The sequence below is a fragment of the Nannobrachium achirus genome (genome assembly GCF_963921795.1).
Source record: "Nannobrachium achirus genome assembly, chromosome: 14".
Lineage (NCBI taxonomy): Eukaryota > Metazoa > Chordata > Actinopteri > Myctophiformes > Myctophidae > Nannobrachium > Nannobrachium achirus.
The window spans coordinates 41,718,209-41,738,193 of NC_137821.1; the positions used below are offsets into that span (position 1 = coordinate 41,718,209).

The 19,985-nt window shown below is 42.4% G+C and overlaps 1 protein-coding gene across 2 annotated transcripts in view; it reads right to left on the bottom strand.

Annotated features, from left to right (window-relative positions):
- Positions 1-19,679, bottom strand: part of pacs1 (phosphofurin acidic cluster sorting protein 1) — a 139,963-nt gene extending 120,284 nt beyond the window's left edge. For both annotated transcript variants that reach the window (XM_080742175.1, XM_080742174.1), the window contains exon 1: positions 19,219-19,679. In XM_080742175.1, coding sequence (XP_080598301.1) covers positions 19,219-19,376 — 158 coding nt within the window. In that variant the 5' untranslated portion in view covers positions 19,377-19,679. The remainder of the gene's footprint in view (positions 1-19,218) is intronic.
- Positions 19,680-19,985: the final 306 nt, after the last annotated feature.

The following is a 19,985-nucleotide window of genomic DNA, read 5'->3' on the forward strand; positions in this document are numbered from 1 at the left end:
AGAATATCAGTCAAAATCTGTAATCGGTGATCCAGGACTCCGGGAGCTTTTAGACTCTTATATTACATAAGTGCTTTGCAAATTATTTGGAGGCCTACTTGATATCCCCTCATGGGCCACCACCGTGGGCCCCCAGCCCACAGGCTGAATGAGAACCAGTGCTAAAATAGAAGTCTTGTTATTTCTAAGCTTTCATTTCAGTCAGGTCTCCTGCTGCGCCCCAACACTGAAAACCACAGCTAGTTGAAAAACAAGTTCATTTCCAGACATAACAGCTGAATCTGTATGGAAAGCACATTTTTCTGTACGTGCTGTGCACAACATTCCAACTACCAATTACACAGTATTGAACCTTCGAGTGGAGTAAAATGCCATGGGCCGTAGGGTAATGCAGCATTCACGCTATAGCAGCAACAAAAACACAAAACAAGAAAGCTGTACACATTTAAAGGTTAGGTTTAAATGGACAGTTCACCCCCAAAATGTCATTTTTCCCCCTCCTATCAGTTCCCATGAAGCCATTGGCGAGGAGATTGGCGAAGCCATGGAGATTATTTTGTTTTTGTTGCAATCCTGATCAAACATTCCAATATTTGATGCATTCAAGTAAATAGGAGGCCAAGGCATATATATATATATATACACCAGGGTTTCCGCTAGGCATTTTTGGGGCCGGCCACGTTGGCCGGCAGGATTATATTTTACCGGCCAATCAATTAATTTATCGGCCATATTATAATGAACGTCACATACGTGTTTGCAGATGAGATACTGTATGTGCGTGTGCATGGTGCACCCAACTGATAATTACACCATTTTATGTTAGCGCTGGGCTCTTTATTACAGATGCAATTGCAATCTTTTCCTGAGTTAACTAACTATCTAGCCTACTTATGTAGGCCTAGATCGCTTGCCAAAAAAAGAAGTGAATAGGTTAAAGTGGACGCAACTCAAGCAAACCGTTTGCGTGCCCTGCCACACAGTGGCCTACAAAAAGTTAATATTTTGATTTTGGCTTCACGTCTCATTAAACCTTAATATGCAAACATACAACCTTTGTTTTGTTTTGTTAATGTTATGTTATGATGGCGCAAGGAGGAAGGTTGACTTGCCTCTGTTAGTCTGTTGCTTTGACCACCACAGTGGCATCACATCCATGCGATCAGAAAGTCATTTGCGTGCTTGTATAATCCATGTGATTCCACAGAGTTCGGGTCCCTTTTTTATTATCGTCTACTGGGTCCAGCTTGGTCTAGATTACCTCGGAAGAACCCCAGTTCTGTTCGGATCATAACACTAAACCCACGCTGTATAGCGCTGATTTTGGACAAGCTGCTGGAATTGTCAGCTGTGAAACGTGTGCTTCTCCGTATGGCGGTCCTGCGTATCTAAAATAGCAGACATACAAGCTCACAGCGCGGCGCGTTGCTGACGTGTTGTGAGCTTGAAGCTCTGATATTTTCAATGCGCGTAACCATCGTACGACGAATAGACTGATCAAATGCGCTCAGCGCACCATGAAGCAGCAGCAGCGGTGAGCTCCGCTGTCGTCAGACTCACAGAACATGATACAAATTTAAAATTATGATAGGTTTTAATGGTTGTAGCTTTACTGCTTTAGACAAATACTTATGTGAATAATAAGATTAAATTATAAAATAGCCTAAGAGGCATTTTCCCAGCCGGCCACAGTGGCCGGTGGACTTTATAATTACCGGCCAATTAAACATTTAACCGGCCAATGGCCGGTAAATACCGGCTAACAGAATCTCTGATATACACATATATACATATACATACACATATATATATATATATATATATATATATATATATATATATATATATATATATATATATATATATATATATATATATTTCAGTCAGGTCTCCTGCTGCGCCCCAACACTGAAAACCACAGCTAGTTGAAAAACAAGTTAATTTCCAGACATAACAGCTGAATCTGTATGGAAAGCACATTTTTCTGTACGTGCTGCGCACAACATTCCAACTACCAATTACACAGTATTGAACCTTCGAGTGGAGTAAAATGCCATGGGCCGTAGGGTAATGCAGCATTCACGCTATAGCAGCAACAAAAACACAAAACAAGAAAGCTGTACACATTTAAAGGTTAGGTTTAAATGGACAGTTCACCCCCAAAATGTCATTTTTCCCCCTCCTATCAGTTCCCATGAAGCCATTGGCGAGGAGATTGGCGAAGCCATGGAGATTATTTTGTTTTTGTTGCAATCCTGATCAAACATTCCAATATTTGATGCATTCAAGTAAATAGGAGGCCAAGGCATATATATATATATATACACCAGGGTTTCCGCTAGGCATTTTTGGGGCCGGCCACGTTGGCCGGCAGGATTATATTTTACCGGCCAATCAATTAATTTATCGGCCATATTATAATGAACGTCACATACGTGTTTGCAGATGAGATACTGTATGTGCGTGTGCATGGTGCACCCAACTGATAATTACACCATTTTATGTTAGCGCTGGGCTCTTTATTACAGATGCAATTGCAATCTTTTCCTGAGTTAACTAACTATCTAGCCTACTTATGTAGGCCTAGATCGCTTGCCAAAAAAAGAAGTGAATAGGTTAAAGTGGACGCAACTCAAGCAAACCGTTTGCGTGCCCTGCCACACAGTGGCCTACAAAAAGTTAATATTTTGATTTTGGCTTCACGTCTCATTAAACCTTAATATGCAAACATACAACCTTTGTTTTGTTTTGTTAATGTTATGTTATGATGGCGCAAGGAGGAAGGTTGACTTGCCTCTGTTAGTCTGTTGCTTTGACCACCACAGTGGCATCACATCCATGCGATCAGAAAGTCATTTGCGTGCTTGTATAATCCATGTGATTCCACAGAGTTCGGGTCCCTTTTTTATTATCGTCTACTGGGTCCAGCTTGGTCTAGATTACCTCGGAAGAACCCCAGTTCTGTTCGGATCATAACACTAAACCCACGCTGTATAGCGCTGATTTTGGACAAGCTGCTGGAATTGTCAGCTGTGAAACGTGTGCTTCTCCGTATGGCGGTCCTGCGTATCTAAAATAGCAGACATACAAGCTCACAGCGCGGCGCGTTGCTGACGTGTTGTGAGCTTGAAGCTCTGATATTTTCAATGCGCGTAACCATCGTACGACGAATAGACTGATCAAATGCGCTCAGCGCACCATGAAGCAGCAGCAGCGGTGAGCTCCGCTGTCGTCAGACTCACAGAACATGATACAAATTTAAAATTATGATAGGTTTTAATGGTTGTAGCTTTACTGCTTTAGACAAATACTTATGTGAATAATAAGATTAAATTATAAAATAGCCTAAGAGGCATTTTCCCAGCCGGCCACAGTGGCCGGTGGACTTTATAATTACCGGCCAATTAAACATTTAACCGGCCAATGGCCGGTAAATACCGGCTAACAGAATCTCTGATATACACATATATACATATACATACACATATATATATATATATATATATATATATATATATATATATATATATATATATATATATATATTTCAGTCAGGTCTCCTGCTGCGCCCCAACACCGAAAACCACAGCTAGTTGAAAAACAAGTTAATTTCCAGACATAACAGCTGAATCTGTATGGAAAGCACATTTTTCTGTACGTGCTGCGCACAACATTCCAACTACCAATTACACAGTATTGAACCTTCGAGTGGAGTAAAATGCCATGGGCCGTAGGGTAATGCAGCATTCACGCTATAGCAGCAACAAAAACACAAAACAAGAAAGCTGTACACATTTAAAGGTTAGGTTTAAATGGACAGTTCACCCCCAAAATTTAATTTTCCCCCTCCTATCAGTTCCCATGAAGCCATTGGCGAGGAGATTGGCGAAGCCATGGAGATTATTTTGTTTTTGTTGCAATCCTGATCAAACATTCCAATATTTGATGAATTCAAGTAAATAGGAGGCCAAGGCATATATATATATATACACCAGGGTTTCCGCTAGGCATTTTTGGGGCCGGCCACGTTGGCCGACAGGATTATATTTTACCGGCCAATCAATTAATTTATCGGCCATATTATAATGAACGTCACATACGTGTTTGCAGATGAGATACTGTATGTGCGTGTGCATGGTGCACCCAACTGATAATTACACCATTTTATGTTAGCACTGGGCTCTTTATTACAGATGCAATTGCAATCTTTTCCTGAGTTAACTAACTATCTAGCCTACTTATGTAGGCCTAGATCGCTTGCCAAAAAAAGAAGTGAATAGGTTAAAGTGGACGCAACTCAAGCGAACCGTTTGCGTGCCCTGCCACACAGTGGCCTACAAAAAGTTAATATTTTGATTTTGGCTTCACGTCTCATTAAACCTTAATATGCAAAAAAAAAAAAAAATACAACCTTTGTTTTGTTTTGTTAATGTTATGATGGCGCAAGGAGGAAGGTTGACTTGCCTCTGTTAGTCTGTTGCTTTGACCGTGGCAGTGGCATCCATGCGATCAGAAAGTCATTTGCGTGCTTGTATAATCCATGTGATTCGACAGAGTTCGGGTCCCTTTTTTATTATTGTCTACTGGGTCCAGCTTGGTCTAGATTACCTCGGAAGAACCCCAGTTCTGTTCGGATCATAACACTAAACCCACACTGTATAGCGCTGATTTGGACAAGCTGCTGAAATTGTCAGCTGTGAAACGTGTGCTTCTCTGTATGGCCGTCCTGCATATCTAAAATAGCAGACATACAAGCTCACAGCGCGGCGCGTTGCTGACATGTTGTGAGCTTGAAGCTCTGATATTTTCAATGCGCGTAACCATCGTACGACGAATAGACTGATCAAATGCGCTCAGCGCAGCATGAAGCAGCAGCAGCGGTGAGCTCCGTTGTCGTCAGACTCACAGAACATGATACAAATTTAAAATTATGATAGGTTTTAATGGTTGTAGCTTTACTCCTTTAGACAAATAATTATGTGAATAATAAGATTAAATTATAAAATAGCCTAAAAGGCATTTTCCCAGCCGGCCACGGTGGCCGGTGGACTTTATAATTACCGGCCAATTAAACATTTAACCGGCCAATGGCCGGTAAATACCAGCTAACGGAATCTCTGATATACACACATATATATATATATATATATATATATATATATATATATATATATATATATATATATATATGTGTGTGTATATACATACACACACAGATGTGCCATTTCATAACTTTACAACACATGTCCTGCCATTGGCAAGACAGCAGATTTCCAGTGGATTGGCAGAACACTGAGCTTGTAGATCATCTATTTTTGCAATTTGTATGATCTTCTCTGACTTTGAGGCTTAAATCTCCCTATGAAGGTGGATTCTGCTTTACAAAGGGAATGGAGTGGTTTCTAGCCATTTGCGGGTTTCTGCTAAAATATGCTCCATTCTCCATTAAAATTAGAAAGGAAAGAGGGAGGGAAAGAAACCTGTGGAAAAAATCCCTTTGCAGGAAATGTTCAGGAAAAGAGCAGCCTGAAGACTTGAAACAGCACATCTGAATATAAACAATATGTATACACTTCAAAACACTCAGTGAAATCACAGGGAGGCGGCGGCCCACTACTGTCCAGGTTATAATCAAATAGTTAGATGCAATACAATGAATCAAATATGGGATGATTTGGATCAGTCATGCGACAAAAACAAAAACAACTGTCCCTTTAAAACACCACATGGGACTGGTTAACAGCCAGAGTGTTTCTCTTCCTTTTATGGAAGGGAGCAGGAATAGTGTGGAGACTGGAGAGGAGAGAGGAGAGGAGAGGAGAGGAGAGGAGAGGAGAGGAGAGGAGAGGAGAGGAGAGGAGAGGAGAGGAGAGGAGAGGAGAGGAGAGGAGAGAGAAGAGGAGAGAGGAAACATAACCATTGACTGATGCTTCACTGGTTCATTGGAGAGCTGACAAAAGTTAAAGCCAGCTCAACTTGTATTTTTTTGCAGTGTCATAGTATACAGCGACAAGAGACAGCTTTCAGGTTTTGCAGTGTCATTTTGCTGGCTTCCATTGAAATTGACCCGTAGCCTGTTTATTTGTCGCTGCTAGTGTCAGTGTAACTGTAAATAGTGTGAATGCAAAATCAGCGGTCAAGGAATTACGGTGCATTTTAACCTCAAGCGACAGCCTGAGGTATTTTCTGGAAGTGCATTATTTGTCCATGGGACCCAGCAACTACTGGCGATACTAGGCGATGAGGCAATGGTCGAAAAGTGGACAGAGGAACGTCGCCCAAAAACACGAACATTTTTAATCTTTTGGACGACGACATCGTCCGGTGATAGCCAATCAAATTCATGTGTTTCTTTGATTACCCAATGGACGTACGGTAATAACGGCAGGAACACCCACTAGGAGATTTTTATCGAGTAGACATCAAACATGGGATCTATCTAATTCAGTGGTTCAGATCAAGGATGCTGACAGAACCTTCAATAAAAAGCCCTGGACAACGACCCACTCATCCTAGTCTTTTCACCCTCCTGGCCCCCAAACTGTGGAATAAACTCCCAGTTGCACTTAGAACTGCAGACTCATTCCCTAGCTTCCACCGTGGTCTGAAGACCCACCTATTCAGACTCCACCTTAGCCCATAGCACTTACAGCATATAGCACTTACAGTAGCACCTGCCCAGTGCCCACCCTCAATGACCATACACGCAACCAAACATAAAATTACTTGTCTTCTAGTTCTCTTCTCCACCTAGCCCCTCCCTAACATTTTAGTCTAGTTTTTATTTGTTGACGTAATTGTGCATTTATTTAGTCTAGTTTTTTAGTCATCGTAGCTTAGTTTTTAATTTAGTTTAAATCTAGTTTTCGTCAATGAAATAAGGTAATCGACGATCATTTTTTGTCATAGTTTTAGTCAACAAAATGAAAACTGTAAGTCAGTATAGTCCCCCTGGAAAAGAAAAATGCTGAGACTGAGGACTGGCTGAAGAGAGGGAGTGCGAGGTGGCTGAACTCTCAGTTGTACATACAGTATCTGAATGTCACCTTATCTCTAAAGTGGTCCCCGAGCCAACTCAAGCCGCCGGGGGAAACTTCAGCCCTGGAACCATTCAGCCTGACTGACGGAGGGAGAATGGGCAACACAGAGAGAGCCAAGGGTTCTTAATCAACGTTAGTAGTGGGTTGTGTGTGTGTGTGTGTGTGTGTGTGTGTGTGTGTGTGTGTGTGTGTGTGTGTGTGTGTATGTGTGTGTGTGTCTTTATATTTCACACCAATAAAGCTGAGAAAGTGTGTTGGCACTCCCCATCTCATTCTGTGTGTGTGTGTGTGTGTGTGTGTGTGTGTGTGTGTGTGTGTGTGTGTGTGTGTGTGTGTGTGTGTGTGTTAGGGTTGGGACGATAAGCGATATTATCGTTTATCGTGATAAAAAACACTCACGATAATCGTATCGTGGAGATTTTATTTATCGTGAAATCGTCCTCCGTCATGCAATGGATAATGGATGAATGTTCATATCGTCCCATCCCTAGTGTGTGTGTGTGTGAGAGAGAGACATGGGCGTATTACGTATAGCTCGGACACTCGAGGAACGAAGAGAGCCATCAGCCATGGATGTCAGATACTCCCACTATTGTGTTGCAGGGCAATTATAGCACACGACTCTTAACAAATGCACCATGTATAATTTACCGCATCCTGAACTCCTGTGCTCGTCGTGGCTTCTTCTCCTTCATGCCAGCCACAGTATTCATTACCACTGCCCTGTACATAGCAGCATTTATTTTTAATGTCATTTCGGTTCATTAGCTGATGATAGTGTCGTGATGGACGGAGTAAACTTACTCCAACGGAATAATAAAGCCTGATTTATGCTTGGCTGTTTTGGTGAGGTCAGACCGATCAACAAGCGCACCGCGTGTGGCGTCGCAATGCGTAGTGAGCTTGCAGATCGGTTGTTGTCAGCGCGCGACACAGCGATAAACAAAGTGTAAATCAGGCATAACGTGCTCCATTCATGAGTGCAATAGTAGAACCTGAGTCCTCTCCTCTGATGATTTATTAACACCATAATATTATTACTAACTAATAGTAGCAACCATAAGCTCTCACTGTGACCTCAGCAAACAGACGGGTAGACCAGACTGATTCCCAAACTGTGGGGATGTTGCAACTGTGCCTCCAAATAATTGGCAAAACACTACGATTTTAATAATAATATTTAAAAGATATATGTTTTGAAAAATGACCAAGCCGACCCAGATCACAAAATAAACTGAAAACGCACATGGCCTATGCATCTGACCCCATAATAATACTGGCAGCCAGTGGTCATAAGTCATAATGATATTATCATAGTCATAATACAGAAGCATGGCATGGACTCATAACACTTTATTTCTGGCACATCAATGTCATATTGATGAGCTCAGTCATCTCCAAATTTAGGCACAGTTTCAGCCTGACTTCCATAAACCCCACCGACTTCTATTATGTCGTTGCTGTCATGGCAGAAACCACTCATCTCCATATTGTAACTTCGTATTTTTTTCACACATTAACGCTCTACTCAATCATACTACAGCAGCATCACACAAAAGCATCAAAAGTAGCAGATCTGCAAGCCGGCCAGCCAAGTTTTGAGCTTGTAGATCTGCTACTTTTGTTATTTCTGAATTCGAATCCTGTAACAGTTTAATTTGGACATAATGAGGTTTCCACCCGACAGAGACGATATACTGCCTACTGGGCAGTGTGCACAAGACTTTTGGCGCTCAATGGTCCAGCGAAGAATGGGCAACACCATCCATGAATGGCACCCAGAGAGCCAAGGGTTCTTAATCAGCTCCAGTAGTAGTAATGGGCCCTCTTAGGGTTAGGGTAGACTGCCACAGAGCCACATCGTTAAAAAGTATGTTTACGACGTGGCTCCTCAGACGCGAGTCACAGGTTGACCACAGGAGGTCTGGGATCCACATACAGTGGAGCGAAGGGACCTGTTTTGACCTTGTCGATCTGCTACTTTTGCGGTTTTTGAATTTAAATCCTGAAAAGTAACCGTTTTGGACATTTTGGAGGTTTCCACCTCATATTTCCTTTTTTTCCAGTGAAGATTCTGTTAAGTCTCTTTGTGTGTGCATGGCTTGCCTGTTTGTAATAGCCGGTAATCTAGGAATTTAAGACAGGCCTACTGTTGCACTCGCTGGTAAGTAACTTACTGTACATTTCTAAGCTAAATGTGTCGAACAAAAATGTGTTACATACTTTTAGCACCAACACCATCGTCATAAGAGGCTTAATGCTGAACTGGCCATGCATGCTGAGTGCACACACACACACACATATCTGCCGTAGAGTAAAGCATCCAAACAACAAACATCTGTGAATACCTTTCCCGTCAGCCAAGCCATGGTTTAATTTTCAACCAGTGGTCCAGGGAGGCGGGGACCACCAGTGGTCCTTGAGGGGGTTCCAGGTGGTCCCCAGCTAAATGATGGAGATGGTGACCACCTGGACCCTTATAGATCTTTAACTCTTGAGAATTAAATTATTGTTAAACACCTGCATTAGGCTACCTAATTTACAAATTAGAGAAGGTAGAAGAATGGTTATTTTGATCAACGCTTGCCTGTTATCTCTGCTATGATACCAGCATCAATACAGCATGGAATTATGGACAAAATCTTGTCCAACGATAAGATAATATTCTAGGTTTTGTGTCTGAGAGGCTACATCTCATCAAACAGTGATCCGTGACTTAGATGCCGGATAAATAATGGACCTTGATGTGAAAAAGGTTGAAAACCGCCCGTCTAATTTAAAATGCAGCACGAGGTCGCATGTGTCAGCCGGTCTTTAGGCGTCTTTGGGGAAGGAGTTCCCAACGGGACAGTCTTTAGAAGGGATTCCCTTCTCATCGTCGTCCTTGAGATCACAGGAAAACATCCTCTGGGTACCATGGCTGCACACATCTGCTATTTGCGGCGCATGACAGCGGTGCGAAACTAAAGTAGTAGTTCTAGTCAAAGGTAATTCATACAAAATGTTTCTCTCTCCCTCCCCCCATATACCAGTGTTCATTTTGTTGACTAAGACTAAGACTAAAAGACATAGATTTTGATATTTAGTTGACTAATACTAGTCACTCGACTAAGACTAAACGGCATGTTAAGACAGACTATATCAGAATTTGCTTTAACAATGCCTCACACACACAAATGCCAGTACAAGCACAACAATGCCAAAATTCCAAAATTGAGAAGATAGCCTATCAACAAGCTCACAACACATAGCATCATGACACTTCATGAGCTTGTAGATCGCCCCTTTCCGCTGTTCGTCGCACGACAAAGCATAAAGTAGGGCTTAAGTGGTCATGTGGTCTGACTAGGATGCTAAATGGAAATGGATAGCCTGGGGGGGAGGGAAGGGGTTAAAGAAAGAGAGAACACAGACAGATCCCAGTGTGTTCTGCTCACAACATCGACACCCGCTTCCAGACCTCGGTCACGAAGGCACTTTCTCTCTCCGCTCTCTCCTCGTCCTCGGTAATGCGACATAGCTCGGCCATGGGCTCCATTCCAGGGATGCCGCTGCAGGCTTTGCACACAAAGACGGCCGGCGGCAATGAAGGAGGAGGAGATCTTAACCACGTACTGTACACCTATGGAGCATCGCAGTGGGCGTGGTTTACTGGTTCCACTAAAAAAATCTCCCAGTTCATTTCCTCATAGATATTTATAATAATCATGTTAAGCCTAGGACCAAGCCATCCAGGATGAATCATGAACATGAAACCTTTGTATCCATGAAAAGAACATTTTGAAAAACGCTAAACCAAGGGTGTTTGTTAAATGTTGTATATCAAATAATTAAATATAAAAATAGGTTTTTATATAGGATCAAAGGTTTTATGGTTGCGATTCACTGGAATCCTGGACGGCTTGTTTCTAGGCTTAACATAATTGTTGAATGGGAGATTTTTAGTGGAGCCAGGAAACCACTTCCGCTGCGATGCTCTATAGGCTGAATATCAGACTATATAAGCAGTCCACTCGGTGAGTGGGCAGTCGATGGTCTGAAGCCAGAATAACTTATAGCCTACACTCTATACTTACTATAAACAGACCTGCAGTTTTTTTCCGCCTACACCAAATGTCTTCGCCCCAGAAGAGCCGATCTACAAGCTCACAACGCATTGTGTTGCAACGCATTGTGAGCTTATAGATCTGCTTGGTTTGGACTAATCCCCAACCCCGAATATAGATGCTGGAGTTCAAGTGCTGCTTAAAACAAACAATGCAGGATGACAGATAGCCTAAAGAGTTTACATCCAAAACCTCGCTTTGGGTGTTGTAAACCCTCTGGGCACGCGGCATCAACATTCCATCCAGACAGCCAACACCATGTAGCTGGTATGTGACCTATGTGCTGCGCTGCTGCAGACTAGCAGAGTAGACTACCTCCTCAAACACATGCATTCATACATGCCGCAGGGAGATAGCTTCTTCAGAGACGTTAAGGTGTGAAGCCAGGGGCAGCAGCAGAAGCTACCAGGGTTAGCTGGCCGGTGAAAAAAACCAACTCCTCACCCCCCTGCGGTGACACAGGAGCAGGACCAGTGGGCCAAGCAGGGCACGGTGCCAAGCCGCACACTGCTGTGTGTGTGTGTGTGCGTGTGTACGGTGTATATACAGGTCATGCTGTGAGTAAGACGAGGTGAGAGTGTGTGTGTGTGAGAGTGAAATTGAGTGTAGATGCCTGTGTGTGCATGATTGTGTATTTATGCATATTCATGAGGTGAATAATATACTGTACATAATATTGTCGCAGTGTCGGTGGAAACCTTGTACAGAGCCATCTAAAGAAATTATAATATTGTGTAAAAAAGCATTGCAGATGCCATAGAACCCCAAATCATAACTGACTGTGGAAACCTCCCACTGGACTTCAAACAACTCTGACTTCAGAAGGTTGACATTTCTCTATAGAGGGTATGCACGTGACATCATCATCATACCCGAAAGTTACGCAGGAACGCCAACTGAGTTGCAAAAAAATACTTTCTGGCCTTGACAGCCCATACATCCAAGCAGAAAATCTGATTGCATTAAACGACATTAAACAATGTGAAATTTACTTTGCCACTCAATTTGCCATTCACTTTGTTTTGAGTGGTCTTTTTGATTGATTGATTAGACAAAAATGGTACAAAAAACAAACAGTACAAGTATAGTCAATACAATAGAAATGTAGTACAGTAGAAGTACAGTTAAACACCCTGCCTAAAAGGAACATCCCAAATAAGTCCTTTTACAGTCTTTTTTTACGTTGGAAGTCCTTGTTATTCAATTCATGGACAATTGGACATACATCTTGTGTAATATTGTAATATTTTGAAATGTGGACTTTTGATATTCATGAGCTGTATGCCATAAAGATTCTTCTGTGTACTTGTACGTCTGTGTGTGTGAGTGTGGATGACGCTACATAAACTAACAACACAATGCAGGGAAGAAATCAGCGTCATTGCCTCGTTGGGTGGAAAGTAAACCTCATATCTCTGAAAACAGTTACTTTTCAGGATTCAAATTCAAAAATAGCAAAAGTGGCAGATCTAAAAAGCTCAAAACACCTCACTTTGCACCGCGTTTCGAGCTTGCAGATCTGCTACGTTCGATGCTTGCTTCTGTGCGACGTTGTAGTACGATCAAGTATGGCCTTAATTTATGAAGAAAAACACAACAAGTTAAAACATGGAGATAAGTGGTTTCTGCTTCGACAGCGGCGCCACAAAGCACTCACGCTGCACTGAAAGAACTGGGTGCTGAGCCAGTGTGAAATGATTTATTCCTCTCACGGTGAAAGGATGGGGAAAGAAGGTGAGGTCAGAGAAATGCTGAACTTGGTGAACTCGGCTCTGAACTTAAGAGGCAGTGGACCAGAAGGACAGGGGCAGAGGAGGACGACCGTGTAAACACAAACCGCCATGATCCTTCTGTTCTGCATGCCAGTGCTTCTGGAACGTTTTCCATGTCAAGGACCTCCAAATTAAAAAGGAGTAGTTCACCTAAAATAAATATACTCATTTTCTATCAATTACACTCCCAATGAAGCCTTGAATTAATGGAGATGTTTTTGTTTTTGTCGCATTCCTAAACCAATAATTTGATGACTGCGGAGTCTCTTTGAGTCTCCTACCGAGTTTCCTACTGACCGATGACTCGGTCATTAAATTATTGACTCAGGAATGTGATGAATTCAAGGCTTGATGGCTTGTGTAATTGATTAAAAGTATTTTTTGGGGTGAACTACTCCTTTAAAAGCTTTTTCATGAATAAAAGGTTAATACAACATGACTTATACAATTGAGGCGGCTGTGTTTCGTCTCCCTGCTCTTCTATTGAGACATTTCGATTGTGCCAAATGTCATGAGTGTGACATTATTGTTCAATCAACACTCACATACACCTCCGACATCTCAAGCCTAATAAGGAACATTTAATATTGATGGCCATTTCTGTTACTTGTTTATCAACTACCTTTTATAATCGTATGCAAATTGATCATTTGTCATTGACAAGATTTACGCTCTTTAATGTCTTACAATGTTACGCAATACACAATAGCTCTGTTTTATGCTTCTGTTGTTCTTTATCACACAAACGTGTGTGATGATAGATAGATAAGATCACAACGTGTTTTTCACCCCACATTTTCACATTCTTAATTATTCTGTCATTGGTTGTCAGCTACTGACAATCCCTGGCATACAGTACACAAAATGAATCATGAACAAAATGAATCATTCCACCCGAGCTAAGATCTTGAACCCTTTTTGAGTTGCGTGCAAATAAAAAGTTGCAAGTCTATGACTGCATAATTAATTGAAAGTAATAAAAAAAAAAGATTTTTATGTTTCACAATTAATCTGTGTAAATCTTTAAACCTGGCAATTAATTCAAAGTGCTTATTTGTCAGCTCTTGCACCTGGTCTCCACACACAAGGATTAATGACCAGAACATTTGTACAAAGCACAACATCCATTAGGCTCTCAGAGGAACAATACAATCACAGAAACAATTAGCCTAAATACTGTTTGACCACAAAAATGGCACAGAGAGATGCACAATAAGCAACAAAGTCATCTTTTAGACATCCCCCACCAAAGATCATCACCGACAGTTGATTCATAATTGTGATTACAATATAAAGCAAGGGGTCATCATCAATATGTCTGTGACTTGACCTTGTCCGGCGCAAATTTTAGATTTTGTTTTAACATTAACATTATAATGTTCTTATTTTGATCATTACTGAATGTCAGTCTCCAGATTTTCTTCAGAATATGTATGACACTAATTTACTATGACACTATGTAATGTATGGCACATTAGGAGTCCACTAGGATAGTGGTTCTCACACGTTTTATTTTAAAGGACCCTCATAACTCAGAGTTACAAAGCTATGTAATAGTCATTTGTGGCTAGCTCTTTATGTGTTTGTCTACTAATTGTCCATTGGAAGAATAGAACTTTGACAAAAATGACCCAATTTATTTTTACCATAATCGTGCAGCTCTAAAGTGGACTATTGTAGAAGAATGTGTTCAACCTTTATCCCCGTTTAACACAATGCAGGATTCAGAGAATAGCTGATTCAACTTTTACCCACAACAGCACACAAGCAACACGCCAGTGGCATTGTGGGTAGACAGGAAGAGGTTACACTAACAAATCCTCGGCTGGGGGGGGGAGCGGGCAGCGCTTCCTGAGACGACGATGGATTAAGCAACGAGAACGCTGTCGAGACAGAGAGCAGACAACGCAGAACGGGCCACACTCAGCTCCCAAGTAAAATACTTTAATAAGGTTGACCCTGACATTATTACTTCCTGTATCCATCCAAACCGCAGAGGCAAAGCTCAGAGCTCAATCTTTTGGTACGGAGGATATGAGATCATTGGTGTTGGGCAGAAACCACATACATGTATCTCCAAAACTAACGCCCTGTAGAAGCCGCCCATCATACTACAAGCGACACAAACGCATCAAAAGTAGCAAATATACTGTACAAGCTCTAAACGTAGTGCAAAGCGACACTATAGCGACTGCTATATCCTACCAATAAATGACTGAATGTCTGTCTGTCCGTTGTCTGTCTGATGTACACGCATGCCGAAATCACTGATACTAAACAGTGCCCAAATTTGGAGATAACTGAAATCACTGTTACTGCCGCCTGTACTGCGCATGCATCGCCGCCATGGTAACAGCCGCATGCTGAAAACAGTGCCCAAATTTGGAGATGACTGACATCACTGATACATCTGGGTTCTCCAACATTATTTCTGAGACTCCTACATCCAATCCCTCATATACTGTTAACTGTGTGTGCACACCCCATAACCCAAACTGCACATAATTCGGAGCACATTATGTTCGAACAGGCAAGGACTAGTTTGAATTTGAATCATGAAAAAGTAACAGTTCTGGTTTTTAATATTGCCAAAGCATATTAGCCCTATTCCCGTCCCGCCCACTCAGCATCCCCCGGGTGCTGAAGTCCCGTTTTGAAGGGGTAAATCCTACCATAGCCTATGGAGTTAGCACAGAAATCGCAAATTTTATGCAATTTCCGAATAGTAAAGTATAAAATACGGCTAGCATGATCAAGAACACAAGATACTAAACGGCACAAAGCACTATAATTTACTTTACTGTTAGAAATAATGATTTGTTGGCTTTAAGTCCAGTATAGTTTCCCCTTCTAAATTGAAGTCAGCACCCGGGGAAAACTGAGAAACGGAAGTAGGTGGGCGGGCCGTGAATAAGGCTAATTGCAACTCAGTGGCAGCAGGGGCTTCTAATCTGATGCAGTGCATGATGAGGACACGTTGTGTGTGTGTCACAAGTTGGTAGCCATCGCCTTGTGATTTCTGAATAGTTCACCATTTGTTTGTTGTGTCTGAGAGGGAAAAGCCATTTAAATGTAGATGACTACCAGCTGCTAGCTTTCTGTGTGTGTGTGTGTGTGTGTGTGTGTGTGTGTGTGTGTGTGTGTGTGTGTGTGTGTGTGTGTGTGTGTGTGTGTGTGTGTGTGTGTACGTGTGTGTGTGTATATCTGTATGTGTCTATCTCTTTCCTGTGTTATGCTGTTTCAATCACCTCCTCCCTCTTGTGAAATCAAAGCTGCGTGAGTGGCCGCGATGCCAAAAAAAACAACAACACAGAGATGAATAATGAAATGAACATATCACATTATCTCAAAATGGTGTCATTAAACATTCATAGGGAACTGTCTGTGGGTATTTTGTTATTTAAAAAACGTCCTAATCCTTAATACACCCAAGAAGGCTAATAAAGCAAACAAGGTCAACAACTCTAGTGGTTATCTGAGGCAAAGCTGGCAATGGGGAATTGGAGTCTGTGCATCATGGAGGCTAATTACATGTTTTATTTATGCACAGCACTCAACATAAGGAACCAAAAGAGCACCTATTTATTCACAAATGGAGTGTAAACGCGCGCGTGCACGCACACCAAAAATACTACAAGGCAAAATGGACCCTGGAGGCTTTCCCCCAAAGTCTTTCAGAGGCAGCATTAAAGTGTCAGCATACATAAGTTCTGGTGTTTGCACCACCACAGGCTTAACTACTAATTACGTTCAGTAGCCCCTTGCATCGCTGCTAGCGAGTCCCTCTATGAAAATACTGACTCTTGTTTAGCCTGTATCGACATTGTTCAATAAAATATTAAGTCTAACAGCCTAGCAGTGCTTACAGCGTAGAATCTACATGGTAATACAAGCGATGTTCATTCAGCTCTGAAAGCCTAACATGTTACATTACTGTGCGTAGTGTGGCACAGATTTGTAAGATGCTACACTTGCTTTTATGGCAGGAGTTGACACTAAAGGTTGCCTGATTGCTCATGGCAAGTAAATAAAACATTCGGGCAAGTGGATTTTGCTTTCAGGTTTCCTGATGGGCAAGTGCATTTTGTCTTCATTAAACATTTATGGCTATATACTATGAACAATAGTACATTTTTACAACTAGCAGCATGCACTCAGTCATTCTGGTTTTTCAAATCGGCTGTCACCACTCAGCAGTTATCAATTGGATTTAACATTGCAGTTCTACGAGCGCTAATTATACCTAAAAAATCGAACCTCTGTTCGAAGTGGAGCTGTGTGTGTGTGTGTGTGTGTGTGTGTGTGTGTGTGTGTGTGTGTGTGTGTGTGTGTGTGTGTGTGTGTGTGTGTGTGCGCAACAGCGCCCCTCCCTTAACATGTGTGGTCAGAAAAGGTTACTGCAGGCTACAGACAGACAGACACGGAGACACGGAGACAGACAGACAGACCCACACACACGGCCACGTATAGGGAGCTTGTGTTCCACACAGCTCCAAAAACAGACTATAACTTTACAGGCAAGTGGGCATGAGCGCATGACCTTTGGGCAAGTAGAACATAACCTGTACTTGCCCGATGGGCAAGTGCCTCTGAGACCTTTACGTCAACCACTGTATTATGTCATATGTGCTGCATAACCAAATAGAATAGGATATCATTATAATGTAACTTAATTTTGTATCATTTTATGGTTCTTTTTGTACAGACATCACCCTGCGACAGCATTTCCTTTCCGCCTGCAGCATATTTTGAGACAATTCAATCAAAATAAGCTAGCAAATCCTCTAAGTTCCACCTCTTATCCCTCATACAATGCTGCTTAACCGGGCACATGGATCATATGACAGGGGCTTCGGGTTGAAGCAGCCAACCCCTGATATTTAATATTCCTCATGACATACAGTATAGGTTCTATGACGGTCACTGACAGAAGCTCAATGAATGCCAGTGAACAGAAGGACCACTTATGTGCTGTGATGATCTATGTTGCTTTTTAGTGTGTCTGGAACATAACTCAGATGTGAAAGATGCCTTTATCTGTGTGAGAAAAGCTGCAACAATGCGAGTGCACTGCACATCAATAAAGCGATGTGCAACTGTGATTTATTTCATATATTTGTGCAAACATGTACATGTGAAAAGAAAAAAATATCCAATTTCTACAAGCAAAAAGGACTGAATAACAGACAACACTATTTATAAGCATTATAACTGTGATATTCCTGTTCCTATTCATACCATGTTCTCTTTCTAAAGTAGCTTGGTTAAAAAGCTTGACAATGTACCTCATGGTGTATGTAGCCTATGTCTTTATGTAAATTAAGTCAGGTAATGAACAGGTTAAAGGGGAAAGCCAAAATGGTGAGATGGTTTTGGTAGATAATTCCCTCAACACCTCAAGGCTGCATTTTTCATAACGATGATTCATTCAACTACGGTATATGTTATTGAAAAATGTGATGTATTTTTTAACCCAAACCACAATCAATTCATGCATAGCCTACTTACAGCCCGGCTGCTGTATTCATTCCAATTTCAAAACAACACAACAAGAGACAGGTGTCTTTGTTTGCAAGGAGCTGGTGGTCTGTCTAGCCAACAACAGCCAAGAGCATTGCTGTCTGGTCTGGCTTTGCCTCATTGTTCAGCCAACAACTTACAGTAGCCTACAGTACACTACAGATCATAGCCTACACATGTCGACGCTGCGAACATCAGTCCGTCAATCAATCAGGGGAGAAGACTCCAAGGAATGTGTCATTTGATGTCTGCCCTGCATGCCAGAACAAGTCACCATAATCGATGTACACGAAATTATGATCAAAAATGCCTCCTCCTCAAGACTAGACTAGACATGATCATCGCCACACACACTGCCAATGTTCAAAGCACATAATTGGATGCAAATCAGCAACAATGGTGACAATGCAACAGATAGTCTGCTTATGAGTCTCTGCATCCATAAAGAGAGGGGCGATAAGGGAGTTTGTAGCTTGTAGAGCAGAATGAAAAGAGACAACAAGAGACACAGGAGGAACTGACACCAAAAAAAGGCATGTGATCTGACTGCCAACTACTGTACTAGTCCATTTGGTTGTAGAAACCTAGAACGCCCTGGCTTCTTGGTCACAACACAACACAGATGTCACGGTGTGTTGTTGACATTTTGACAACATTCCTCCAAAAATCATAACAGGACATCACATCACAGTCACACCACACATCGCAGACAGACAAACATACAGCCGCAGCCGCCGTGTCAAAGCAGCCAGCAATATAAGCAGCCCGTCCCCGGCTTACCTCGGCACACAGCTGGGCGACGATCGGTCCACTTCCCAGGTGGCGTAGAGGTTCATGTGCACGGGGCGGCTGGACGAGGAGATGGTGACCGGCTTGGAGGGCTGCATGTGCGGGGAGGGGACCCCCCCGGTTCGCGGGAGCCCTCCTCGCTCCGACATCCTGGCTGGATGGAGGCTGCTGGCTGGCTGGCTGGCTGCTTGCTGCTGCTGGACGATCGGGCTTTTCAATACAAGATCTATACTATGATGGTGATGATCACCCACCGATGCGTCCCTCTCAACGGTCTGCTGCTCCGCCGAGTGCTGCTCCCCGTCTATGGCGATCGAAACGAAAGTTGATCCGATTTCTACTAATCGCGGGCTAATAACGATAACATTACCCGTCAGCGTCTTCTCTCTCTCTCTCTCTCTCTCCCTCCCTCTCTCTCTCTCCCTTCTGACTCAACTTCGCTATGGTGTGTTTATCGGTTGCAGGAAGCGGAAATTTCTCCCCGAAGTCGCACACAATGAGCAAAAGGAGCTACGCCTCTAGTTAAAGACGCATGACTCCCTTTGCAGAGAGGCAGAGAGAGAGAGAGAGAGAGAGAGAGAGAGAGAGAGGCAGAGGGGGAGAGAGAGAGAGGCAGAGGGGGGGAGAGAGAGAAAGGGAAAGAGAGAGGGGGAGAGAGAGAGAGAGAGAGTGTGTGTGTGTGTGTGTGTGTGTGTGTGTGTGTGTGTGTGTGTGTGCGCGTGCAATACTATAGGCTAATAAAGTAATATTTCATATGT